This window comes from Myiozetetes cayanensis, unplaced genomic scaffold (assembly GCF_022539395.1).
Source record: "Myiozetetes cayanensis isolate MyiCay16 unplaced genomic scaffold, myiCay2020 scf7, whole genome shotgun sequence".
Lineage (NCBI taxonomy): Eukaryota > Metazoa > Chordata > Aves > Passeriformes > Tyrannidae > Myiozetetes > Myiozetetes cayanensis.
In genome coordinates this window covers 38,585,919-38,613,047 of record NW_026087964.1, presented here as the reverse complement: position 1 = coordinate 38,613,047, position 27,129 = coordinate 38,585,919, and the positions used below count along the sequence as shown (strand labels likewise).

General features: G+C 38.5%; 1 protein-coding gene across 7 annotated transcripts in view; it reads left to right on the top strand.

The window, feature by feature from the left end:
* RAPGEF2 (Rap guanine nucleotide exchange factor 2) overlaps positions 1–27,129 on the top strand; it is a 185,920-nt gene that overhangs the window by 41,127 nt on the left and 117,664 nt on the right. For all 7 annotated transcript variants that reach the window (XM_050338676.1, XM_050338675.1, XM_050338672.1 and 4 more), the window contains 2 exons: positions 17,331–17,401; positions 20,988–21,044. In XM_050338676.1, coding sequence (XP_050194633.1) covers positions 17,331–17,401; positions 20,988–21,044 — 128 coding nt within the window. The remainder of the gene's footprint in view (positions 1–17,330; positions 17,402–20,987; positions 21,045–27,129) is intronic.

The window sequence follows — 27,129 nt, the reverse complement described above, 5'->3', positions numbered from 1 at the left end:
GGACATCTTTGTGCTTGGTCTCAAAACAGTTACTGTTTTTTTCTGGGATTCTAATGGTAGGAAGTGGGAAACAGTGGAGACAACCAGATATATTAGCAGTAAGAGGTTATTTGGTTACTTTTGCTTTTCATGTTGCATAAAAAGCTTATAAATATTTAAGTAGTTTTTGCAAGATACTGACCTGAAACAGAACCTTCTAAAACCATATTAACTGTGGGATTCAGTGTTAATATGCTCATGTAAGAGACATTAAAAGAATAAAAACACTTCTTTAAAAAAAGTGCGGGCACTTTATTGCCTCTTCTGATACTTCATTATGGTTGCTTGTAAACTGTGAAGTACAGCAAGGCTAAATCAAGAATATTAATGTCAAAATGTATTTCTACAGTAATGCAATTCTTGTTGAATGGTGCCTGGAACTTCGTACAGTCACATGATCTCTTCTTGGTGTGAGCTTGTGCTTATCAAAAGAGCTTTTTTGATTTGCCTCCTCATGGCTTTCATTAATAAAACATTCTGGAGAAAAATGTTGACACCAGGGGCAGTAGAATACTTCTTGTGAAGAAACCTTGTGTATGTTTTGTTGCAAGATTAATTTAAGTATACTGCTTCCAGTTATTTAATTTTCAACATTTTACTGTTGCTTCTGACTATTTTAGGGTGCTTTTTAGTATTAAGTGAATAGAGGATACAGAAAAGTTTCTCATGATGCTACTTGGTCAGGATGTTTGTGTTCTTTGTGTAAATGGTCTACCCATAACCCTTTTTCCATATGTGATGCCTGTTGTTGTTTTCAGTGAAGCATGCACTCACCAACAAAGCACTTTCCTTGTGTTAAGCTGGACATGTGTGAGCCATCTCAGCATTGTGAGTGCATTTTGAGGCTTTCCTTTGCTGGCTTGAGGTCAGAAATAAAACTTACTCTTGGTAATAGTCATATTAAGGACTCAAAGGGAAGGCTGTTAGAGTGAATGGAATGAAATGAACCAGAAGGGCAGTAAGAGCATTTTTTTTGTTATTTTAATTTGCTTAAGAGAATGAGATTACAGCCAGAAAATTGTCTTGTCAGACAGCCAGATATTACTTCTTGGTCTTCTCTTGCCAAATGCTCCAGCTCCCCCCTCCCCAAACCCTCTGCCAGCTCACTATGAGAGCCAACAGTGAAAGCCTGGGCTAGTCCTTTTGTTGTTTGTTGGGCAAAATGTCACCTAAGCATTGCTTTTTTACAAGATCGGAGAATTTGGGTAAGCTGTGTTTACTTAAAAAACTAGCAAAGCTCAATTTTTCTTGAGGTCACCTTTTGTTTGTAAAATACAGAAGTGTATTTATAACTTGAAAGTGAGGAGGGTGCTCTGATTTGGTAACATAGAACTCACTTTTACTTACTGAACTAAGGGAAACTTGGTATTAAATATTAACTTTAATTTATGAAGCCTGGAAAAGCTGATGTTTCAGGTCACTTGTGTTGGTATGAAGTACTTGACAGTTTTGTTTCTTTTTTTTATTAAATTTTTAAAGAGTTATTGTGTGACTGTAAGAATCTGTGTAAATATTTGTTTTCAACTGTTTGATGTTCCCAATTTGTGCCTTCCTCGTGCTTCCCAACCCTTAATCTTTTTGCTTCCAGTTTATCTGCATTTCTTCATTATTTCTCTGTGTTGTAAACCTTTCCAGCTATCAAGTAAGTTTAAAACTACTCAGTGGGCTCATAAGTGATGAAAATTGAAAAATATACAGGTTGTGTACAAAGGCCTTTTTTTTTTTTAATCAAAAGAATTAATCTATTGTAATAAAAGATGGGGTCCTTGATTCACTTGTTTGATACGTACCTTTGAAAGACTAGCCTGTTAGTAACATTAGCTGTTACTATCTCTTTTCTCTGAATTATATTCTGAATTTTTTAGATCAGGTTTGCAAGTTTCTTCAGTTCCTGTAAAGCTGTTAGCACAGTACTGAGGGTTTTTTTCTGCCAGCATCTAAAATTAAGCTTCAACTCAGGTTTTCTTTGCTGATAAACCTTTACAATTCCAATCAAATTTCTTCTGCAAAGTGATTTTTTTTTTCCCGAGACTTCCTAGGTTTGACTGACTGAAGAAGAGAATTATAAGTAACTTTTCAAAAGTCTATGAAACCAGACCTTCTGAAACTCTACAGTTTATTACTGTGACTTGTGCTTTTTTCTTTAATTATGTCTCCGGATCAGTGTTGAAAGCAGTATTTGTTTCTCTTCCGCTGACCCTTGAGAATTCTAAATTGCAGCAAAAATAAGACTAGTTGGCCTTAGATAAATTCCCACAGTTAGTGAGTGAGGGCATACCAATGCCATGGGGTGATCAGCTATTGCCAAAGTCTCAAAAGGAGAAATGCCCAAGGATCTATTATAATACAGCATTGCTGTTCCAAAAATTCTTTATTCTGCTGTTTAAAATATAAAAATGTTGTAATTCATTCCCAAAGCACTTTGAAGTCACTCCAGAAAACCAATTCCAGAAAGCACAGAGCAAAGTTAACCTGGTTTTCTTGCAGTAGCCTGAGCGTAGCATTGTCTGGTCATCTCCCTGCACCCTCACTGTTGTGACTGTTCTCCCAAATGCCAATGGAACACCTTGCCTGACACCCCCAGCATCCCCATGATACGAGTTAAGGATGTGTTGTTGACCCTTAACTGCCTGGAATTATCAGCTGGTTCACTAAAGGGCAAATGGTCTTTTCACATATTTTGTGGCTAACTGTGCTCCATATGTGTCCTGTACTCTTAACCTAGTAAATAGCTAATCTCAAGTAGCCACTCTCTTACTTCTTACTCAACTTGTACCTTCTGTAAGTTCACAGTACAAGTTAATAATTTCAGAGAGTATGTGTTCTTGCATTAAATCTTGAGCTTAGAGACTTTTCACATGCCTTTGGAAAGAAAATTAAGATATCCTTGGAAGGAAAGTACTCTGTAATTTCAGGTTATTTGAGTAGAAATTTATGATTTTCTGATACTCTGAAATGAAAATGGAGTATTTAAATGCTTAAATCCCTTCTCTAAACCAAAAGCACCAAAATACAAACCAAGGAATTTACCGTTCTTGACTTTTAAATTACGTTGTCTTAAAAGAAGGAAAAGAGGAAAAAAAAAAGGCAGGAATAAAGGGAAGTGCAAGTCACTGGCAAAAAAGTGCAGAACTTGACCCCTGGGTGAGACAACTGTTCAGAGCCAGCTAAATCATGACTGTAACACTGGGGAATCTCCTCTGGCAAAATTTGCTGTGGAAACTTGAGGAGCAACTGTCTCTGTCTGTCAGCGTGGTCTTTCATCTGTACAGTACCCACCCGAGCAGAGCTGGCAGAAGAGAGCACACAGTACATGTGCTGCGTCAGTAGATAGCTTTGCAATCGTAAAACAGTCTCTGGGAGGTTGCAAAAAGGTCTTCCCAATTCTGTGGGGCAGAATTTCAGTTTAGCAGGGCACTTGTGAGTGCAGGTTCCCCCAAACTGCGTGAGACAAGTTTTGTGCCAGTGCCTGTAAGTGACCAGTTAGTATTTGGCCATAGTGGAATCAAATTGCAGATAGCTGAAATCTGTTGCTTGTGACAGTGACCCACAGCCAAATCTTGCCTTATTTTTAGTACGTTCAGTTGAGGGAGGATAAATATAAAACACAGGCAGTGCAGTCTTGGTGTTCTGCACTCAAAGTACAGAAGGAAAGGAAGCTGCAGAGTCCCCTGTTTGAGAACAGAATTAAAGTATTTGCAAAATTTTCAAGAAGATTATTGCATTGCTGATTGTTTTCATGTACGCAGCCAGCTTATGTGCTTGTGCTAGAGTGCTTGGCTGCTGCTTCTAACTTCACAAGTGCCAAAAAGGTTTAGTTAAAAGTGCAGCTGGAAACTACATAGAACTTTTACCAGATTTTGCAGGATTTGGCTCACCATTAAATGTGTGGGGTCTTGGAGCTGCTGCTGCGTTCATTCAAACTTTTTTTAGTATCTGAGACTGCCAAGGGAGGTGACAAGTTCTTTCCTCCCATGGTAGGTTCTTTTAGGGCTGTTTTTCCTCTAGGAGCTGCTTTGAGACCTCTAATTCATTTCTCTGCTGACCAGCAATCCTGTGTCTCCCAGTTGGGGCTCAGTGCTAGTATTAGTGAAACTATAGAAGGAAATGCAGCAGAAATGTAATTAATTAACTTCTTTGAATTAAGGATGAGGAAAAAGCATATGGCAGATGTATTTGCCAGTCTACAGCGATTGATAGGTTCATGAAGGAGCAAAAACCCTCAGATCTTTTTGAAAAAGTCAAACTTTTCAAATGGGTTAAAAATACTGGTGAGAGAGGTAAGGCAGAGGGGTTAATGTGGCAAGGTAGAACCTTATTTTGTCAGAAGTCCTCAGCAGTAATGCATGGGTCTTGTATGTAGAAACAATGACTTTATAATCTGAAAACACTTTAGTTGTATCGTGTTGTGGATGAAAAGTTTACAGTCTGATTATTGTTTTTTGAACTGGACAATTTGCTGAGACTACTGACCACTTGTAGATTAAATAGATAAAATCTGACAGACAAGCCACTCTTTGTGTTGGACACTAGAAATATTCATGATCTGTGTTAAATGTAACTTAGAATGTTGTTTTAAAAGGAAAAAGTCTCAACCTTTATAGGCTTCCCCGTTGGTTGTTATCTGGATTACCCATGCTGTGTTGATCTTTCAGAGAGAGATCAGGTCCTGCAGGATGCTTTACTTGAGAGGCAGCAGGCACACTCTGAGGAAACCTTGTGATGATGCAGGGATAGTGTAACTACTGGGCTTTATTTCTAGACCTGAGGGTAGTGAACAGGATGCAGAGACACCTTGGATTTCCACAGAGCTAGTTTTGATCCAGTTCTGTTGCTCCTGAGACAATTCCCTGTGGATCTGCCTTCTGCATCTCATTCTCCAGCGTTACTGTGGGTTATTTCACCAGCAGAGAAATGCTGTCTAAATGTAGTGGAGGCTGTTGTGGGTATTGCCTGGCTCCTGACTTAATGAGCCCTTTCCAGTGGGGTTGGAGAGCAGAAACAGTGATTAGCCCTACTGGTATCAGCAGCTAGCCAGTGGAGGCCAGAGCTAATAGCAAGCCTGCCTGTCCCTTCTGCTGAACACCACAGGTGTGGTGTCCTGGTGCCTCGCCCTCACAGCCCTCTACAACTCAGGAGCCAATTTACCTCTGTGACCATTACCAGTTTTTTAGGAGTCCTCTGGTTTTAGTCATACTGTCACTAATGATCCCTTTTCCTCTTTGCCTAAAGCTTAGAAGCACTGGTGAGCATATCTCAACAGATGCTACTGGAGACTCCTGGCTACCACCTGTCTGGCTCCTGGAGCAGGTGGCAGTGCTTCTGCGTGGGTCTCCCATTTTTTTGTCATCCAACATCACTATAGGCCATTGTATCTTTAAGAAATGTTCAGTGCTGTTTAAAATTGTGTTTGTCAATCCTATATTCTTGTGTCAGACTAGCTAAAAGAGTGGAAAGGTGGTGTCTCTTCTGTGTTTTAGGACATTTGAGGCCTGTGCAAGCAGCTGATTAACATTGGTCTTAGTTGTTAGTACGATCTTAGGAATGCTTAGATACTGATGTGGTGCTCAAACCTGCTTAGAGTTGGGTTTCTAATTGCAAGGGCTTCTTTGGGACATTGGAAATGTGGCACTCCAATGGCAGGGATTGCACCTATTGTCCATCTGAGTGCTTTTGGGAGGGGTGTGATATTTCACTGCCATGCTTTACCTGAGTTCTGTTTGGAGTTGCTTTTAATATTAAAAGTGAGTTGTCAGACTCAGCAGGAAGTTACTAACTCAGAAGATAAGCAGTAATCTCTGATGAGGAATGTGCATGCTTTTCATGTCTGAATTTGGAGACAACACATGATTTTTAAGCTGCTGTGAAGGTATGCATTCGGTGTTTAAGAACAAATATTGTTTGCTCATGAGTTGATAAGCAGTATCGTGTTAAGGTTTGGTAAATTGATGGTTGTCATATGCTCAGTTTAAATTAGTTTGGAAATCAACTGGTAGGTTTTTCCATAATAAGAATTGTTTTAAAAGTTTATGAACAATGATGATTAAGATCTAGACAAAAATACTCTCTTATGAAACCAATGGTATGTATTTTATTATACATGAGGAATGCAATGTTATATCTCTAACTTTTTAAACTTACATTGAGCAAAGCATGTGACATATGATCCTACTCTGTAAAGACTATAGAAAAACCTGTTTCTCTTTAACATGGGTTGGATTAGGATTCTGAGAGACTACCTGATGTTGTCCTGTGGACAGGGTTTTCATGTGTTCGTGTGTTTGTTTTTTTAATCTCAAAACACTTGCTGTAGGTCCTCTGGCAACTGCACCACTTGCTAACTTGTAAATGTCCATCTTTGTTGGGGCTGATAGCAGGGAGGAACCAGGATAACAAATGGAAGGACATTCGTTAACTTTGGTTAAAAAAAAAAAAAGGTAAAAGTCGGTTTTGACATGACAGACAGGTATCTCACTCGTAGTTATTAGAAATTAAACTCTAGTTCAGTAGATAGATTGTAGGCCAGTTGTGAGCTGTCATTGCTATTGTGATGCCTTGTGTTCTTAACTAGCAAGGCCCTGGTCACAAAGAAATAACTGGCAGTATCTGTCTCTCTTTATGGTTATTGGTAAAGTTACTGAACAAAACATACAGAACCAGCCAAGTCAAGAAATGGAGTCAGTGTCAGATCAGCTTTATTCACAGCTTCTAGGCTCAACTTCACACACTCATGGGTGTGATACTGAGTGAAAATCATGTCCCTGTGACCAACTCTGTAACCTGTGGTACAAATGCAGTGTTTTAAGGTATGCAGTTGGCAATTTGTCAAATAATATAGGTGTTGGGTCTTGGTGTTGAGCTGTCTGATGCATGGAAGTGAAATTAGATCTGATGGATGGCTTCAACAGGTGTGATGAGATTAAAAGATTTCAAAGTGCTGAGATAGAGCTATCTAGAGCTGCTAATGGAGAATATTAGAGAAGGGTGTTTCCAGATTCACTCCTATGGTTTAACAGTACAGCCAAACCAGTTAAAGTGGCGTGTTCTCTCCTGAAGGGATTTTTCAGGGGCTGGCAGAGCATTCCAGTGAAGTTTCACTGTGTGACTTCTCTTGTATTCTTTAAACTTGTGTGCTCTCCCTGATGGTTTTCCTTTATGGGTGTAGTGCTAGGTAAGACTGAATCGAGACACTCAAGTCCTTTCCTGTAAGGGCAGTGAAGCAGCTCTGTGTCGCTTCACCTTAATAGGCTGAGGTAGAGCAGATGGGCTGAACCCAGCTCATCCGTCTGCTTTGCCACCCAGCCAGGGTGGTCCCACGTGCCCTTTGTCCTGTGGGCTGGCTGTGGGTGTGTGCATGACTTCTGCTTGTTGGACTTGGACCATTAAAGAGTCAGAGCATTAGCCTGAGCCAGAGAGGAGGCAGCTTTGGCAAGTGGGGTTTGCTCACTAAGGCGTCAGATGCTCCCCCAGTGCCCAAGAGAAAGTCCAAGCCATTCAGTAATGGAAGGACTTGCTTGCTTTTTCCATCTAGTTTTATGGTACTCAGAGCTGCATTTAGGTTGCAGGGTGGTAACCTGAGAGGGGCTGTGCTTTTACACCACCATGATCCTACAGAAGCTTGAACTGTATGGATGTTTGCCCATTTGATGTGCAAACTTCTTGGGTGGTTGGTGTTCTGCTTCCTAGAGTGCAAAGATCTGCTGAAGTCAGATCAGAGCAACATCCCCAATAAGCCCATCTGAAATATGGAAATTGATTCATCCCCAAGTGGTATTTCAAAAAACAAACCCCAGAGTTGTGTTGCTTTCAGAATCCTACTGTTGCTTATAGGAAGTAAAAAAACCCCATAAAACCAAAAACCTAAGCAAACAAACAAAACAAACCCAAAAGATAGTAATTTGGAGTTATTAAATGCATACTGTTTCAGGAAATACTGGAGCTAATAAATAAATTCAGGCTTGGAGATTGCTCTGTGGAAAGTATTTTAGCATTTTTCTGTTTGCTTCCTTTTCAAAGAGGAGTAATCCCAATGCTAGGCGGATGTGACCACCAGCAGCTTTTGAGATGAATTTTTGGGTGAGGAATGATTTGACATGCAAATACGTTCTTCAGTATGATCATTTGCCTTAAAGTCTGGGAATAATTTTCATGTGACCTACTGTTGATGTTTCAAGTAAGATTAATATTTGTTGGAAGAAATGCTCAGAAATAATGCTGGAAATTCAGCTGCTCAAAAAAAAAAAGAACATGACTCTGCTATCTTGTGTGTTAAACTGTTGGGAAAATTGTATCTGCCTAAATGAATCTTAATACTTTTTTTAACATGTGAATAAAATATATATATTGGGGTATAAACCTTTGAAATTAGTTGTGGTATAATATTTTCTCTCTATTCCTTGTGATTTTTATTGTATCTAGCTTTATTCACAAATATGAAGAAACTGAGCAACATTATTCCTCCTAAAACCCCCCAAAACTGTTGAAAGCAAAAAGAAATGGTGCAGTTTTACTTCAGCAAATATGGGCTGTTTCCTTGGTGGTTGGAGAGACAAACTTTTTTTTTTGTTTTGTGTTTTTGCTTTGGTTGGTTGTAAGCCAGCAATATAAAATGATTGTAAGCCAGCCACAGAAAACAACTCACTGTATTTTCTGTTGATTATAGTACTACTGAGATATTTCTGTAGTAAGATCTGGCAGAGCACGGCTTCCAACGCGTGCTGGTTCCTTTTGTTTCTGGATGTGAGTTGTCATGGTAATAAGCCAGGAGCTGCACTGTGGAGCTCCTCATCTGCTCAACCCTGGCTGTTGAGTGGTGACTGTTTGTGACAAGTAACCTCTGGAGGGATGGTCAGGGACTCCTCTGGCACTCTGGCATCAGGGGCTTCTAGATTTTTTTTTTAATTATTTTTTTTTTTTTTTTAGCAGGAAGTGGTGTTTATGTTTCTGGGTCGTTTAAGGATTTGTTTGGTTTTCGTTGACAAGGGGAAAAAGTACATAAAGCCGAGGGTGGAGTGTGATGACATTCAGCACTTGGGACAGAGCTGAAACCCCCAATTCGTTGCTGGGCTGCACCCTCCCAACAGCACAAGGAGGTCTGTTCCAAGGTCCTGCTTTAAAACCAAGGTGTAATGCAGTGATGTCCAAGAAGTTAGATGAAATACAAGCAGTTGGGACTGTTAGAGCTTCAGATGAAGACAGATGATCAGAGGTGATTTGTGCAGAGGTGGCTTACCGAGTTACCTCTTCATTAGCAAAGAACACTGATGCCTTATCCTGTTACTGAATTTATGGTTTGTTTGCTTTGAAACCTGTAGACTAATTAAACATTCTAAAACAAACAAACAAACAGCACACCAGGAAAAATATCTGAGAATTGTCATACCTTAATCTTGCTCTCACAGCTCTTAAGGAATCCTCTAAGTAGAGCTAACTACTAACCCTGTTGTTGGAAGGCAGTCTTACCTGATATACTGTGGTCTCCTTTTCCTGGCCACCTTGTTTACTCTTCCTGATGTTACTCTCTAGGCTGAGGTCCTCTAAAATGCTTCTGCCATCACAACTTGGTACTTAGTAGGAATAACTTATTGACTGTTTACTCCAGGACATTTGTGTATTGCTTTCATTTTTCCCTGTTTTATTCTTTGTTCCTTATTTTTGTTAAACAAATTTTGTTATTTAAAAGCTGCCAATCATTGTAGTACTCTATATTTGAATAAATTTACATAAAACTGATCTTTGCTACAAGTAGTTGTTTAAAAATAAGCACCACTGTATTAGTAGCTGATATATTTGTTAGTGCAAGATTAATTTTCATTTAGTAGGATATTTGGTCTTAGTATTATGACGAATGTGGGAAAAATAACCCTGTCTCAAAAGAATTCGAGACTTTTCTTAGCGTTGGGGAAAAAAAAAAGGAAACCCTTGTAGGAACTGGCATAACTCTCAAGCAAAAAAATGAATATTTGTACAATGAATGTGCAAATGAACAGATATGATACAAGCCTCCATCTGTTGACTATAAATATTGAAAGGTGCAAAAAGGCAATTACCTGTATTTTTAATGATGAATAACTTAAGTGCCTTTCATAATTATGAACTGTGCAGCCAGTAGGAGATACTTTTTGTAGTGAAACCCTTTTGTTTGTGTTTGGACATGCAACCAACATTTGAATTTTTGACTACAGAACGTCAGTTTTTGTGTTACGCATTTAATTGTCTGACTTCTGAGAGTCTGGAAAGCAGAAAAGACATTGCAATACCCTGTAATTTCATATGCTCATTAGTTTGTTTGTGGACTTCTATGACATGGCAGGCTTTAATTTCTCATCTACCCTTTCCATGTTCATCCCCATCTTATGGGATGATTATAATAATGAGTGTCTTATTTTTTTTTGCTTTATTCTGCTAAAAGCTTATGAACAGCAGGATAGGATAGGTGGAATCAATTGTACTACTCATGAGACAGTGTTAAAAGTCAGGTAGTGTGAGTGGGTCATTGAACCTTCCAACTCATTTTTGTCCACTTCCAATTAGGAAAAATTCTAAAATGCATAAATGAATATATGTAATGAAATTATATTTTGAGGGAAGCTCTTCAAAAAGAAAATAATTCACGAAAGAAATAAAGTATTGTATAACCAACCAAAAAAAGACAAGAAGACTGATTTCAGGACCCAATTGAAACTATTCCTCTTCAACTGTTTTACAGTGATCCTGTGGTGTTTCTTCAGTCTCTGACATTGAAGCAGTAATGCAGTTGAGTCTTTGGAGAAGCATATTTTTGTTCTGTACTGGGACAACTCCCAGTTGAGACAAACCAGGAAAATGGGATTGCTCCTTTTTCTCTGTGAGGTTTTGGAATTGCTCCTGATTAGCTTAATGCGTGGGTGCTGCAGTTCCAGATTAAAATTGCCTGTTCATCCTGTTTCTAGTTCAGTTTAAAATCCCACCCATAACCCATAACAAATGTCCCCACCCTCCCAATGGTGGAGATAAAAATAGCAGTTCTTGTGTGCCAGTGAGTCTTAATGAGATGACTACAATATCCCTTTCCTACTGCCTAGAGGAAATGAAGACTTGGGTTGGCTTGATGGCCTGTAAGCTGTGCTTCTGATGAAGGCCAGTTCCCAAGCTTAGTCATGCCTGATTGCTGTGGAGTGATGTTTTGTCATGAATCTCCTGAAATATAATGCATGTTAGTTGAGACAAATGCATACAGGTTTAACATGGTGACATTTTTCAGAACTTGATCGACCACTAACACATCTGGCTGCAGTTCAAGTAACTAATTTGGCATTTGATGACTCTAACAGACCTCTAAATTCCAAAGCTGTTTTGAAATCCCAGTCACCTGTTTGGGGTATGAGTAAGAAGGTATTTGTTTTTAGACGCTCCTCAGTTTCAAATTGTCTAATAATTGTCTTGGAGAGCTGTGGTTTTGAGGTAAATCAAGCTGTTGCCTGGAATGGGCACTTATGGAAAAGTGGGCTAGGCTGGTGGCTAACAAACTGGGGACAGCAGAGCTACTCTACTATAATTGGTTGTCTTCTTACCCGTGTACCTGGGGTACATGGCTTTTCTCCCCACCTGTTTACAAGAAATCTCATTTTTGCTTCCCACCCCTCCACTAAATTTTTCATATGCCGAGCAAAAGAAAAGGAAGAAATTATAATGCCAGTGTGGTGTGGTGGATGGTACTTATCAGAGCAGTTCTGCTGAGTTGAGTCCACTGTGTCTGTGCTGTGAACAATGAGTTTCCATTCTTGCAGCTTGCCTGGGAGCTAATGGTGCTCCTTGGTAAGGGGAGGGCTGTACTATGCTGAATGGTGACTGGTTAGGTCTGGTTTGCTCTTGGCTGGGAAAACAGAAGCTCCACAGGAGTAGATAAGGAGAAATAGGATTTGAAAGTGTGCTTAAAACTGATTGATGAAAAGGCCAGGAACTTCTTCAACCCTACTGTGAGATCATTGAAAAGGTAGCATCACCTGATTCTGTAGGTGTTCTGTTTGAAGAATCAGCCTGCAGTATTAAAAATGTCAAGTTTGACAATAGTAAGTGCTAATTGACTGTTATACAAAACGGATAGACCAAGCTTTGCACTCTAGATTATGCTTAGAAACCGAATCTGTTAAGAATGCATATGTTTCTCCTACATTCAGGAGTTTCATTAGTCTTAATAGCTTGCAGTTTCAAAATAGGCTTCTATAAAGGAAATGATTGTTTCAGGTAGATTTTCGAAAGTGAAGTACGTAACCTATATTTATCTTTGAAACATGGCCCTTGGGATTTTGTTCATGGAAGTACCAATTTGGACCATTAAGCATATGTAATTTCATTTACATATTTAATTTCCTTCTGTATAGCTGCCAATTCAGTATTGAGTCAGTAAGCTGTTTCCAATAACTTAGGCTTTAGGGTTTTTTTAAGCCACAGATCTCTATGTACAATAGTAAGAATGGCTTGCCGAGATATGTTGCCGTACCTTACAGTGAAATTAAAAAGAACAATTTATCTTAAATTGGTAGTGTTATAGATTGTATCCTGGCAGACCTCCTGTGTGGCAGCCCCCACTCCCACCTGTATTTGAAGGTCCTGATGTAAGAAAAAGAATGTTAAAAATTTGTAGCACATGACAAACATTTCATTTTAATCTCTTCGACAAATTTGTCTTTGGCTCAGTGATAAGTGCATATGTACCTGGGCATGCTCCTGCACAGCAGTTATGCTTCTGTTCATGTTTTTTTCCACTGCTGGGACACTGGAGGTCAAGATGAAGTTTTCATATCTTGATATCTGTATGGCAGTGATTTTGATATCAGCCATACTGGATTTTCGTGTCACAGTGTAGGTCAGTTACTGTGGTTTTGTAGGTCACTGTGGTTTTGCTCCTGTCTTTTGGCAGTTTGGTATTTGCAAATGTGAGCTCACCCTTAGGTGACCATTTAGTCACCCTTAGGTCTCGCCTTCAGAGAGGGTTTTGGCTGGGCTAACTGACATACTCCCCCAGCACTGCCCTGCCTTGCCTGCCAGGCTTGCTGACTCTGAAGGCAGTAACTTGTGTCATCTCCTGAGCTGCTGTTGGTGAGAGCCTGGCATTTTAGTGTGAACCAGATGTGAACAAACATACTTGGGAGTGGCCACGTCTGTTCTGTGGACATGGAAACTTTTGTTTAAGCCAGATGGGATTGATGCTGCTGTAGTCCAGTCTTTCTTTTGGTGATGCTGGCATTGCTTTGGCCTCAATGAACCAGTACATGCTGCCAGACAGGCCTGTGCTAAATCAATGCTAGAGGAAAGAAAGAAAATATTAGTGCTTGGTATAGCAAGTCAAATGATTTCAGGTGCTGGATGTGTGAAGAAAAGGGAAAAAGACAGGATCCCACAGCTGCAAGATAGACAGGACTTCAGCAGTCTCGGTTTGGACTGTGACTTCATTGCTCAATAAGAAGGAAAAAAGTTGGCATTGCTGCTCTTGTTAGGACGTTACAATTTGGGGAGTTCCCACTTTGAGCTAAAATAACTGTTTAGTCAACCATACAGAAATGACAAATGCCTCTCTTTTTACAAGCAGTTTCATGGTCTGTTTAAACCTATCGAAGACTTTGAGGTCCCGCCTTTTCCCTGCTGCATGAGCGGTTGCCTTCAAGACAATGAATTAAGGAGTTATCTTGTGGTTTATTTTTGCCCTTTGATATAAAAGAAACCAAACTGTTATAAGATCCAAGCTGCTCTCTTGTTTGCCACTTCACAGAAGTGAGTGGATTTCTTACAGAGCAATGAATTTCTCAGCGTTTTGCCTAACTGTGGCAAGGATGAATTGAGTTGGGCCTGTAGTTTCACACCTTGATGCACACCAGGACTGAAACCAGTGTAAGCTTGCGATTTTTAGCAAGATTTAAGTTTTTAAGTCCAAAATGGAAATTTTTCACATCTCTGTCTTACTAAAGTAAAAATTTCTTCCTTAAGTTAGTATGAATTTGGGCCCAGCATTCTATGTTTTTTTGCCAAATATGTTTGAAGCACAAATCAAATGGATAGTAATGACTGGGCATAAACATATACAGATTTTTGTTAGAATGGAGAGCAGAGGTAAGGTTGCAGACCAATATGTTTCTGCAGATCTAATTGAAGTTGAACTGTGTTAAAACTTGAGTCTCTGTTTTGTTTCAAAGTACAGTCAGAACTTTAAAGTGAGCCATCTGACACCACGGAAACAAGCAAATTAAGAAATGGCACTGAATTAAACAAGTTTTGTGCTGCTCCATACACAGCAACCAAAGCATATGACTTTGGCTGCAGTACAGATTTAAGTGTAGATTATATTTCAGTCTTTTATCTTTCATTTAAATAAAATCTTACTTTAAAAGCTGTACTGATTTGTGCTTTTCATTTTGGTTTTGGAGTTTGCATTGTCTAAAGTCTTTGTATAGAAATTGATTCTTGTAGCAAGATCAGTTGAACCCTTGTGTGGCTTTCTATATTCTTTTTTCCTTTCAATTCTGCTGCTGGATAAAACCAGAAAGCAGAATGTTGGTAGTTCCTCTGTGCTTTTGTGCAAGTAGTCCTTACTGTAGCAGCATATTTAGCCAGTTGTAGTGGAGATGATTATCTTTGCTCCACTTGACATTAGTTAAATAAGTTAAATAACATAAGTTAAAACTCTTATAAAGTTATATTTAAAATAAATGAGGGGAGAAACTGTAGAGAATAACTTTCTCTGAGGTTCTGATGGTTCGGTCTGCCACCTTGTGGTCATTTGGGTACATGGCTTGTAAAAGCGGCATCCAAAAAAACACCAGCCTGCTGCCGTCACCTGCCTGTTTTTATACATCCTGTGCATTAGCTAGAGGCAGGTTTCAGGGACACCGTGAGCTAGCAGGAATGTTTGTGTAAGTCACAGTGGGGTTGAATTTAGCTTCTGCTTTAAGCGTTCTGCTCAACTAGGCGGCATAAATCACATAGGGAGGTTACGTCCTTGAAAGACGTAAAGTTCTTTCCCTGAGAGTTTTACAAGTTTAGTTTTTATCAAGTGTCTAGATTATCAAAATCAAAAGCTTTCGTAGCTTACATGCCTAATTTTATGTGGGTGTGTTATTTTTGTGAAATTACTTTCATTTCAAGCATTTAGAATCTGCTTAGGACATTGCAACACTTGGCAAAAATATTTTGGAAGGACTCTTGAATTCTGTCAGTTTAATTAAGTGAATGTGTTTGATATTGTTAATTATTTTTAAAAATTGTTAATGTTTGTGTTTGATATTGAGTATTGTTGCTAAGTGAACAAAGCATGTTTTTTTCTGAGATAAATGGAAAACTGAGGTGACCTAATGACAGCACCTTGATAATCTGATGTTATTTTTTCTTAAATTCCTTTCCTACTCTTTCACGCTGCAGACTGACTGGAAGCGTGCAGTGTCTTCTGACAATATATGGATATATATTTGCTGTTTTCACTCTACTGCAGTTTTCTGTACCTTGCACTGTTATGGAGAAATTGATTGAAAGGAGTGTTCCTGGTTATTTTTAACTTCAATTTCAATGCCAAAGCTTTGGTGCTAGAGGGAGCTGTTACCTGCCAGACGCCCTCTGGAAAGATACAGTTTAATGAATGGGCAGCAGCTCACTTTGCCATTTTTCGGAAACAGCCAGTGTGTGTCAGCTGAGATGTTATAATGACTATTTGCTTTGATAGGACCCAGCTGCTGAGGCCGCTGGACTGTTTTCTTGCTGCCCTTTTTTTTTTTTTCCAAATAGAAAAAAAAGCCCCTCACCTTAATTCTCTTTTTAAGACTATTTTAGTTGTGCCCCCCCCCCCCCATTTAGTAAAGGTTTTTAGGTGTTTAGATCTTTCATGTCCCTTTCAACCCAAACCATTGTATGGTTCTCTGACTGCCTTCAGTGATTTAATTCGTTTCCTCTGCATTGAGTCATTTCAGCTGCCTTTCTCTAGGAACATAACCTGAGTTCATTAGTGCTTTGTACATCTGGAGGGTCACTAGGTTTGTGTCATCCATCAGTTTTGGAAACCAGATGTCTGTGGATCCCTGTAAGCTAGCATCATTAATGGTTCCCTGCTCTGGGAATACTTTACAGCAGATAAATCTCTGCCACTTCTGAGAAACCTCAGTGCAAGCTGGTGGCAGAAGGGTTACTCTCCTTCTGTCTCTGCTTGTTGTTAGACAGACTTGCAGGAAATGAGTTAGAGTAGCACCTTCTGGCCAGGCTCTTTTCCATCTAATATGCTGCTACGAGCATCTAATCCTCAGTGATCCACTCCCAACTTCCCATGGTAGCTGGTGCCTTGTGCTGCGGAGTCCGCACGTCTGGATGAGCAGCAGTGGTGCCATGGAGACTGTCTGGCTTGCATCTTACCCTGCTGCCTGCACAGGGCTCCTGGGAGCTTCTACTCACCTCCAGCCAGTCTAGCAAGTAAGCAGGTCACTGACTACAGCAGACATGTCTTTTCACACACTTTTATTAATATTAAAAAAAAAAAAGGGCAAGCAACGGCTGTATTTTCTCTTCAAAGCCTTCTATGTGCAAGGTCCCTCCATCCCAAACCATGCATAATTACTTGTGTCTTTGTTGTGCCCTTTGCTCCTCACAGGACCAAAGCCTCTGGAGAGCAAGGGAACAGAAGGACCAGAATAGAAGTGAAATTGCAATATTTTGGCTTGTGTGTTTCTCCTATTTTTACAAACTGAATATTTACCTTTTCACAAAAAATGTTCTTTTTGATACTGAATGAGAGACCTCTATTTAACCTTAACTATTGAGTGTAACTCCTGGTATCCTTTCTGACCTGTACTGTGGTTTTAACAAGTACAGTAACATTTCTACACTTCATGTATTTAAATGGATTTTATTTTTGTTTTTCAAATTCAGGTTCTCTGTGTGACTTCAGTCCTAACATCTTTGCTCAAATACCATATCTAGCATTGTCACTGTGTCTGAAAACAAGGGTTTTGGGTATATTGACCTTGGAAAGCAGGACAGTGATAGTTGCAAAGTAGCTCTCTTGTAATCTGGATTAGGCTTGTTTCCTAGACAATGAGTAATGACAACAAAAGCAGAAAGGTTTCTGTATTTGATATGGAAGTGGCATCATTCCTCCCCCATGTCAGGTTCTAACATATAATCAAAGGTATTCCTGCAATTTGCCTTTAACCTCCTGAAAATGTTCCTACTACCCCAATAGGAGAGTTTTGGATGCTTTCAAAACATTTTTAAGAGGTATTTTAACAGCTTGTACCAAACTGAGAATCCTAATAATGTTTTCCTTATGTTTGTAGGACTTGGAGATTGTTTATTCGTATTTACATGGAATGGAAGCTTTGTCGAATCTGAGAGAGCATCAGCTAAGGTATGATACTTTGGCATTAAAAAACACGCATGTTAATGCATGAACAAAACAAAGGAGCAGTAATTTTGCTAACTGTATGCTACCTCTTGTGTACCCTATCTCAAACTGAAAAGCTAAATTTCACTGCATCCATTTCTTCCCTTCCTCATTGTCCTAACACTTTCCCCTTGTATGTGTGCATATACATCTCTATTTGTTCCTTCCTATTTCTATCCATTGTGGATGCATTTGTTTTCTTTTCAAACTTTCAGACTAGAAGTAAATGCTTTACGTACAGCGTATAGGGTCCAGTCCTGGTTGAAAGCCCATATATAGATGAAGTCATTTATGTAATATAATAATCATGATAGCAGTCTGTTACTCAGCTTCTGTTTCAGCATGTGCTTGCTTTTGTATGGAAGTTTTAGATGAAATGTGTACAGCACGTGCAAATGATGCTTAGTAAAAATATCTAATGAAGGTCTTCCCCTTTTTTTTTAATCTAAAATGCTTCATGAAACAAGTGACCTTAAGTACAAAGTTTCACATGAACTCCTGAGTTTTTGGGGTTTTTTTTGTAAAGACTTGAGTTTGTTTGATTTTTATGTAATTGTTTCAGTTGTCCTCACATAAGCATCTTACAGCAGAGCTTCCTAAGAGTATTTAGGCACTGATGTGAAGCTGGCAGCTGCAGAAGGAGGCCAAGCACATCTTTTGTATGCTCTGTGGGGTGAGAGAGTGAATTACTGCTGTTTTGCATCTTGGGGTATGCCAACATTTGCCACATCTGAAGATGCTGAGGCAACTTTAACTTGATTAGAGCTGGTTTAGATTCTAATTTCTGGCCTCTTGCTTTGTCATTCTGTGAGAGTCCACATTCCCAAGGCAATATTCTGTAATTTGGAAAAAATAAAAGGCGTGGTTTTCTTTCTTCCAAAATGCTCGAGACACATTTTGCAGTATGAATGTTGACTTCAAAGAAGTCTCTGTAATTACTTTCGCTTTGGAAGGAGACCATGGTCACATTCAGCTAAAGTATTTTGTGTTCTGTTATTATATGCAAGACTTTTAGCACATGAAGTTTTGCATAGCTGGAGTTGAACTGATGTTAAGTTGTTTACAAAGATCAAAGTGTGCACATATGGTTGCGTGGTATGTTGATATGTGCTTCTTGGCTTCCTGTGCAGAATGAGGTTCTTGCTGAGGAATGTGTGGAACTCGCTCTCCCAGCATAGTGAATTCCTCAAAGAGAGCTTCTGTTTACAGTACCATACATGGAAAAGGCTGGGCTGCTGGCAGATGTTGAACTGAAAGCTTTTATAGTATCCTTTAGGATACAGCTCTTCTTGTGGCAGTGGAATGCCACAAAAACCTCTGAGATTCATTAAAACCTAGTGCGTTAAATGTGGCCTCTAGTAGTGAATAACTTACCACATGGCTTGTTGGTGATCTCATATTGAATTTATTATATTTGTTTAGGAAGTGGACAAAGATCACGTTTGAGTGATCCAGCAAAAATTGGACACCAGTATTGACCAGAACTAATTCAATTTTTCAAATACTTGAGGAAGCAATCTAGTTTGTGCTACTTGGTCACTGTAATTTTGTAGCTGTACTACTGTAACACAAGAATTGAAACGCTTGGCTACCTTCCTGGCATTTTTTCCTCTGTTACTGTCCTAATAATGGGACCAAAATGCTTTAAAACTCAGTGCCAGTGGTGAACTTGTGTGACTTAATCAAGAATGTGCTTCCTTCAGATCTCAATTCAGAGGGGAACAGAACTTGTTTGTTAAAGTGATCCTGTTTCCTGTAACTCCTACTCTTAGATAGCCCATTGCCTAGCGTCGTTTCAGACCACTAGGGTACAGACAATCCTTGAACAGTATTTTGATTTTTAAATCTGACTCCTAACAATGACTTTTTTCTGGTATCTTCTCACCAGTAACTTCATGTCTGTCCTCCCCTCTCAAAACAGAGGATCAGAGAGAAGATGAGGGCTCAGGAGGTAGAAGCAGCTTTTCAGTGTCTGTAAAAGATTTTGACAAGACCCAATTTTATGGTGGAGAGCAGTGTCTGAAAAGGTTCTGTGGTTCAAAAAGTTTTTTTGCTGTACCAGGAAGCAGGAAGATTTCTCATTAGCTGAAATTACTATGCAATAAATAATGCTTAATTATACACAATACAGACATTGCCTGGAAGACAAGTTCTCAAAGATGGCCCAAAGAGTAGATCTAAAATAAGGGGGTTGGAAGAAAGGCTGTGGTAGTAAAACTTGATTCCTAATTTGTATCTACACCTGTATAGATATTTTATTAGCAAACAGAATTAGGATCTCTATTTTCTGTTAACAATTTGTGAATAGTCAGGATACCACTAGAAGCCTGCTAGTTCTGGACAGAAAAAGCAGTATTTTTTTGTGGGCTGAATTAATATGTAAAAATCCTGCAAGAGGTGAGTGCTAGGGTGACTTTTGTAGCAGTCTATTGAAATGAATGATCTAGGAAGTGGCAAAGAGAAGCCTTATGTTATATCAAGCCCAGACCAACTCTTCCAGGCCTCAAATTAACTTTTTTGAGAGTTTTTGCTTTAGCAGCAATTATTCAATGCTTTTGTCTGCTTACGATACCACTGCTGGCAGCTGGTCATTGGTATACTGAGATGCTGAGGATGAATTGTGTGAGGAAAGAAAATTTACTTCCAAAATTTAAATGTAGTTCCTTGTTTGAATGTTCACATGAGCCTCTTAGGCAAATCTCTGTCTGACGGTCTGTCAAATAGCCTTGGGGTTTGCAGTCTGCTTCAGAGACATAGAAAGGCCAAGGGAGGCAGAGGGATTTGTATCCTTCCCCTTTCCACCATCTCCCCAGTAATTTGTAAGGCTGTTTCCTTAAGACAATAGACAGAAATAGCATGTTGATTTTTTTTCTTTTCACACCAAATTAACATTGGATTTCCTAATATGTGGTAAGTTCTATTATAGTTTCCCTCTATTATGTCACATTTGTCAGCCAGACAGCGAATGCGAAAGTACTTTAATCCTCCCCTCTAGACAGAAGATTTCTCTGCAGGAAATTCTCTCCACTTTGAGCCCTCTGGGATTTCAGCATTAAATCTCATGGTAATTTTCAAGTTGCTCAATATTAGCAAAATGAGAAGCATTGATTTACCATGCAACATAATTTCTTGTTGTACCTATTGAACCTGACTTGAAAATGGGAGCAGTTTTTATATTGTTTTATTTCTGATGGATGTTGCATATTATACATTTCCATCCATTTCAAAAATTCAGAATTGTTTTTTTTAAAGCTGCTTTATCACATCACTTTATAAAATGAGATCAGTATAATTTTATCCATTTTTATGGAATTTTTTTTATGGGAACAGTTACATCTAATGCCCTAAATCAGATCTGGTCTTGGATGAACTAATAACTTTAATGCTTATGTTTAAAATTTTTTTCTATTAAATTATGAATCAGCTTAACTTTAAATTGGTGGTTAGTTTCTGCAAGTGCTGGAGGCACATGGAAATGCTGAGTAATTCCAGAAAATGAGGTCTTTGTGACATTGATAAGAATTGTAACAAGTGACTTCTTCTCTTTCAGAATGATGTGTGAAACTGTTAGATATGAAAGGCATGAAGCGAATGAAGTTCTGTACTAGTAAGTATTTTTGCTTCCATTTGTAGAATATTTAAAGAATTAATTAATTTTAAAGTGAGTTGAGGACAGTGATTGATGCCGAATCCCTTGCCCAGTGCACAGTATGTAAATATAAATGATCCTCTTCATTTTCATCATCAAACAGTGGAGAGATTGCTAGTGCCAGGGAGAGAGCTAACAGTGGTTCTTGCTTGGTGGTGCATGTTGTATTAAATTTATATAAAGTTAAAGGGTGTGGGATGTCTTCTCATTAGTTGTCATTTTGTCTTACTTCAGTTTCGTGAAAGTAGTAGTGATCAGCTTTTTGTGCCAGAGGTGCCAAATTGACAAATATAACATGGTTTATAATTAGCAGGGATGTGCTCTAATGTCAACTCAGATTTGCAGTAGAGATCTGAGAATTGCAATTGCTTCATTTATGCAAGCAATTTATTGAAACAAAAGGTTTATCATATTTTTACTTACTGCCCTCTAAACCAGACTCTAAATGCATTTTTTTTCCTGGGTGGTCTGGTGTTATTTGAACATTTAAGCATACAAAAACCCCTGTATGGTTTCTTTAATATATGTGTAATTTTTCCTATATTGACCATCATGAAGATGATGTGATTGAACAAACTTTAATGCTAAGCCTTGACAATTTAGCAAAGTTAAATTAAGGTCTAATGAAACTCAGTAATGTTATGTATGGGAAATGCACAAGGTAAAAATCCATAGATGGATAGATAAAATCTATACGTGGATAGATAAGTTTAATTAGACTAGTACAATCTTTATTCATTTTACAGACTAATTTGCTAGAGACCGTTGTGCTGGTGATTTGTCCTTTTCTAGGCTGTTCATTTGTGTCTGTTATGTGTAACAGAGTTTCTGTTTAGATCCAGTATAATTTGGCTTGTTCTAACCACTGACTTAAATTTGAATTATATGCTGAATTAATCAATATTTAGTTATTAAGTTAACCATATACTTAAACAAGCAAAAGTTACAGGAAATATTTGCCTGAAAAAAGAAAATTGACGAACAGAAAACTGTGAAATCTGGGTTAACTTGAAGTGCTTTTTGCACTTCTTTTGGACTGATTTCCTTTGTCACTCCTTTCATGTGACTTCATCTTCACTTTGGTTGTTTGCCTGTCATTTATATTTACTTGCTTCTTGACATTTTTTTCCCCATGACTTATTCAGTAGATTTAATGGGCAGTTTGACAGTTTCTGGATAGAGATGCTAATGTAAAATGTGCTTGCACTAGCGTTTTACGTTTCTCATTTAATCTTTAATGGGCTAAACCTGGAAGTTAACACTGAATATTTTTTATTAAAAAAAAAAAAATCGATATTTTGAAGCCAGAAATGTATGTTCTGTTACTCTGAGTAATAGAACGTACAATTTTTTTTTTTTTAATAAGCGATTAGAGATCTACCTGGTAAGAAAATCCCATGGAACCTGCAGTCTTTTTTTCAGTGTTCTATTTTTAGAATAATAAACTTGGAGGAATCCTCTTTTTGTTTCTCAGCCTACATGTTGAAGATGTATTCTTGTAAAAATCAGAATTCCAGTTTTACAGTATACATGTTTGGAAAAATTCTTTGAGTACTGAAGGAGATAAGCAAACTGATAGCCAGGCCAGAATCAATCCACTCTGTTACGAGCTATAGGAAATGAGTTTGGAACATGCAACCTGGTCACTTTTTATTGAACATACCAGAGTTTATCACTTGAAGCTCTTCTTCTGGTCATGAAGGCTAAGATTTGAAAAAGCATTAGATTTGAACTTTTTAGATTGTTTGTTAAATTACAACCTTTCTTTCCCCCCAGTGATGGTACGTTTGCAGTGAAATCTGAAATTGGGTGCTACATCTATTAAAATAGCTGCAACTGTTGGAGTTGTTAATTGACCTGTGTGTGTGACCTCCCTGAGGCACAGCCTAATGTCTCAATGCAGAAAATCTAAATCTTTATCCCCAAGTGCTAACATGCAAACTAATATAGTTGTTTTGTTTATTTGATCAAAACTTTCTCCTTGTGAAAATTTTGTTCCTGTCTGCATTGTTAGCTGTATGTATAATGAGGAAAATTTCTATTGTGTGTATGCAATGCTGAAAATAATTATTTACATTCCTTACAAACGGTAATTATTTTATCCCACATTAAAAAAAAAAAAAAAGTTGTTAATTTTCATGGTATCTCTATAGATTTTTTTTTTTGACCAAAGGGGTAAAATAGGGCACATTGCTTAAAATTGGCTCATCTCATCTGCATTTACTTTACTATCAGCGGGTATACATGGTAGTGACAAATTCTCAAACCCTGCGGCCATCTCACTGTTTAAATGGAAACTGGGTTATTAGAAGTGGCAGTTCAGCTCGAGTTATTCTTCATTTGCCAGTCATCCTACTACTTGCGTTTGATGGGAAATTAATGATAAAAGGGCTTAAAAACCTGCAAAGCAAAATTTCAGAGTTGAGGTTTACTTTACACGCATACTTGTTCTGTTTTGGTTTATTTTTTTAACTACTTTTCATTAAAAAAATTTTTTTTGGTCATTTGATACGTATTTTCTCGAAAAAAAGACATTCTATTTTCATGTCTGCAGGATAGTAATTCTAGATGTCTGCAACAGTAAGTTTCCAATTAACGTTTCCTTTGGGAACCAAAGTTTTAGCAGATTTGTAGAGGGTGTTTATACCTCTTAACAGTTGAACAAAATTTTCCAGATCAAAATTTAAATGTTTGCTATCATGGCAGAGAGCAACCTTTGGCAATTGATGCTTTGCCCGTAAGGAAATGAATAGGTCTCTAATAAATGCAGTACCTCTTTTTCCTCCTCATTAGTCATGCAAGGGCTGTATGTGTTTTTCAGCCCTGCTATTTGATATTTGTCTGTATGTGTCAGTGGTGTTTGGCTTACTCTTTCTGTAAGGAAGTCGTATATGTCTTTAGGCTTTACTTATTTTCTTCACTAAGGATATTGAATTAGCAGAAAATATTTTAAGGTTTGATGACCTACAGTCCAAAGTCATTCAGTAATAAAACCTCATGTGTTTCTGAATTGCCAGGCTGTAGCACATGTTTTTGTGATCAGACTACATTCCCTGTAGTTTCTGAGCAATTGAACTTGGAACTAACTTAGCTACTGTTGTATTGTTTTTTAAAAATACAAAGGAAACCCCAATGCCAGGTTATCATAAAGTTTAAGAAATCCTTCAAAGGAAAGCCTGATAGGATATATGTTCCTACCTCCCACATGTCCCTAGTGAGAAAATGTGTGTTTTGGATTTAAGGCTCTGATCAGTGAAAAATTTCTCAGTCTGCAGTATTTTAGTAGTAGGTTATTGGTTTTGATTGTGTAGATTCTTAGAAAAGGACAAGAGTTTAAAGAAGAGTAGTTTTCTCTTGGATATCTTGAACTGAATTTCAGTACTAATTTCTATGGCTGAAAAAAAAGCTCTTGTCTAATGCCAATATGTTTGTGTGCTTTTATGTCATTCAGTTGTGCAGCCTTTAATGAAATTCAGTGTGGGGAACAAAAAAGTAGAAGTTGTACATGTAAAGTGAGGATTGGAGAGAAAAAATCTTGTGTAAAACTGAGTTATTACTACAGAGAATGTCCATAGCTAAAATGAGAAGAAACAAGCTTGTTAATTTCTAAATTAGCAACAGTGGTAGGCAGGTGTGTGACAAAAAACTGTATTTGTAAAATTCTGGTTTGTCTTGCTTTTTCCCTCATTCTCCACTTGTCATGCAATCTGGGATGAAAACATCCACTTCTGTTAAGACTATAGTGCATATATGGGAGGTAGAGCAGGGAGACAAAAGGGGATGAGATTTGGAGAATGCTGTAAAAAGGATAAAGATACATAATTTCAGCTCATCATTTTTGGTATTTCCATGATTAGAACTAAATTCTCAGGTCCAGTAGCGGTAATGTCACCATCCAGTCTTAGCCAAGTTTTCTTGATTGCATCACCATGGCAAATCACAAGACCCAAACACATTGGGTTTGGGTTAGCCATTCAATGCTGGCTTGGCCCAGCTATCATAACCTGAAACAAATGAAATCTGGAAAGGAAATAAAGGAGCATAACTTCCTGGTAGCTACTCAGATACCTGTTTTTTTTTTTTAGATAAAAATGTTAGTGTCTTGCATGAGGTAGAGCAGAATGACTGAAAAATGCTGGAGAGCATTAGCTTTGTGTAGCTTCCAGACAGGTTGTGTTAGATCAGCTCCCGAAGGCACATGGGTGAGATGGACTCAGGACAGTGACTGGCAGGGAACTTGCGGAGCTTGCTCAGGTCTTCCCAGAGAAGAGACGTGCTGTGATCCATCCAGGTATCATGCATTGCACAGAAAGTCATGGGGATTTTGGATGTAGCTGTAAAATGTCTGTGTGTGCCTTAGCTAAGTAGCTGTAGGTCTGTGTAATCATCGTAGGGTAGTTCTGTGCAAGGACACATGAGAAATAGATCTACGAGTAGTCTTTAAAAATGTGAATCTAAGAGTCAGACTTCAAGTCCAACAATAAAAGTGACATTTACTGAATTCATGGTTCTTTCACATTAGCATATTATCCTGAACACCCTCAGGACGATAGAAGTAGCGCACGTAAACTGACAAAAAGTTATGCCAATGTTGCCGTATGTGTGACAAAAATGGGTTTTAAAGCACCTTCTTTAGCTATTAGTGCATGATTTTTAAACAGAACAGCTTTGCTGAGACTGCCTTACTGAAATTGTGTTAAGGAGTGCTTTTGTTTTCTGTAGGTGTTCCAAGAAGTTTTATGATGTTGCTATCACAAAAACAAGTTATTCTATACAGATACAATGTATGTGGTCTATAGCTATGTATGTTTATATCCTACAGATATAAAGCTTAAGTCTTAAAAGACTACAGAAAGGAATTGCTAAAGAAATGTATGAGGATCAAGCTGGTGTTTCCACTAGTGATATTCCAAGTTGTCAGTAAAATTAATATCTTGTATTCCGTAATAGTTTAACCAGAATTTCTGAGTTTTTGGGCAGAATGCACCTATTTGTGGGGGCTTGGGTCATATTTCTGCAGTTGCTGTCCTTGTTTACTGAGTATTCTTGACTTCCCAGAGCCCCTAGAAAAGATTTATTCCTTGGTCTTATTTAAAATGCACGGAATATACATAGTAAACTCAGAGTATGTCTTCTTCAGAGAAGCAGAAATAAAACAGAGCTGAGAGGGTGGAGTCTGTTTGCTCATAGATTGGACTTGATCTCAGAGGTCTTTTCCAGCCTGATTGATTCTGTGATACAGATGTGCAAGAAGGCCAATGTAATCCTGGCTTGGATAAGCAATAGTGTGGCCAGCAGGACCAGGGCAGTGATGGTCCCCCTGTGCTTGGCACTGGTGAGGCTACACCTTGAATCCTGTGTTGAGTTTTGGTCCCCTCACTAGAGGAAAGACACTGAGATGCTGGAGAATGTTCAGAGAAGGGCAACGTTGCTGGTGAAGGGTCTGGAGCTCAAGTGTTATGAGGAGCAGCTGAAGGAGCTGGGATTGTTTAACCTGGAGAAAAGGAGGTTCAGGTAGATCTTACTACTCTGTACAGCTACCAGAAAGGATGTAGTAGAACGGGGGGTCGGTCTCTTCCAAGTAAGATGCGATAGGACAAGAGGAAATGGCCTCAAGTTGCTCTGGGGAAGTTTACATTGTCTATCCAGAAAGATTTCTTTACGGAAATGGTTGTCAAGCACTGGCACAGTCTGACCAGGAAAGTGGTTGAGTCACCATCCCTGAAGGTATTTAAAGACATTGTAGATGTGTGCTTGGTGACATGGTTTAATGCTGAATATGTCAGTGCTGGGTTAATGGTTGGACTTCATCACTGTGAAGGTATTTTCCAACCTAAATGATTCTGTGATTGCTGGGTCAGTATGTGAATTTTCAGGTAGACCTCTGCAAGTAATATATATTCATATATCTAACATATTCATATATTCATGCTGCTTGTACATCCATAGGTTTCTGTGGAAATCCTGCAGCAGTATATTTAATAATACAAAGAACTGCTGCAGCAGGGCTGGTCTCTTCTTCCTTTTTTTTTTTTTTTTCCCT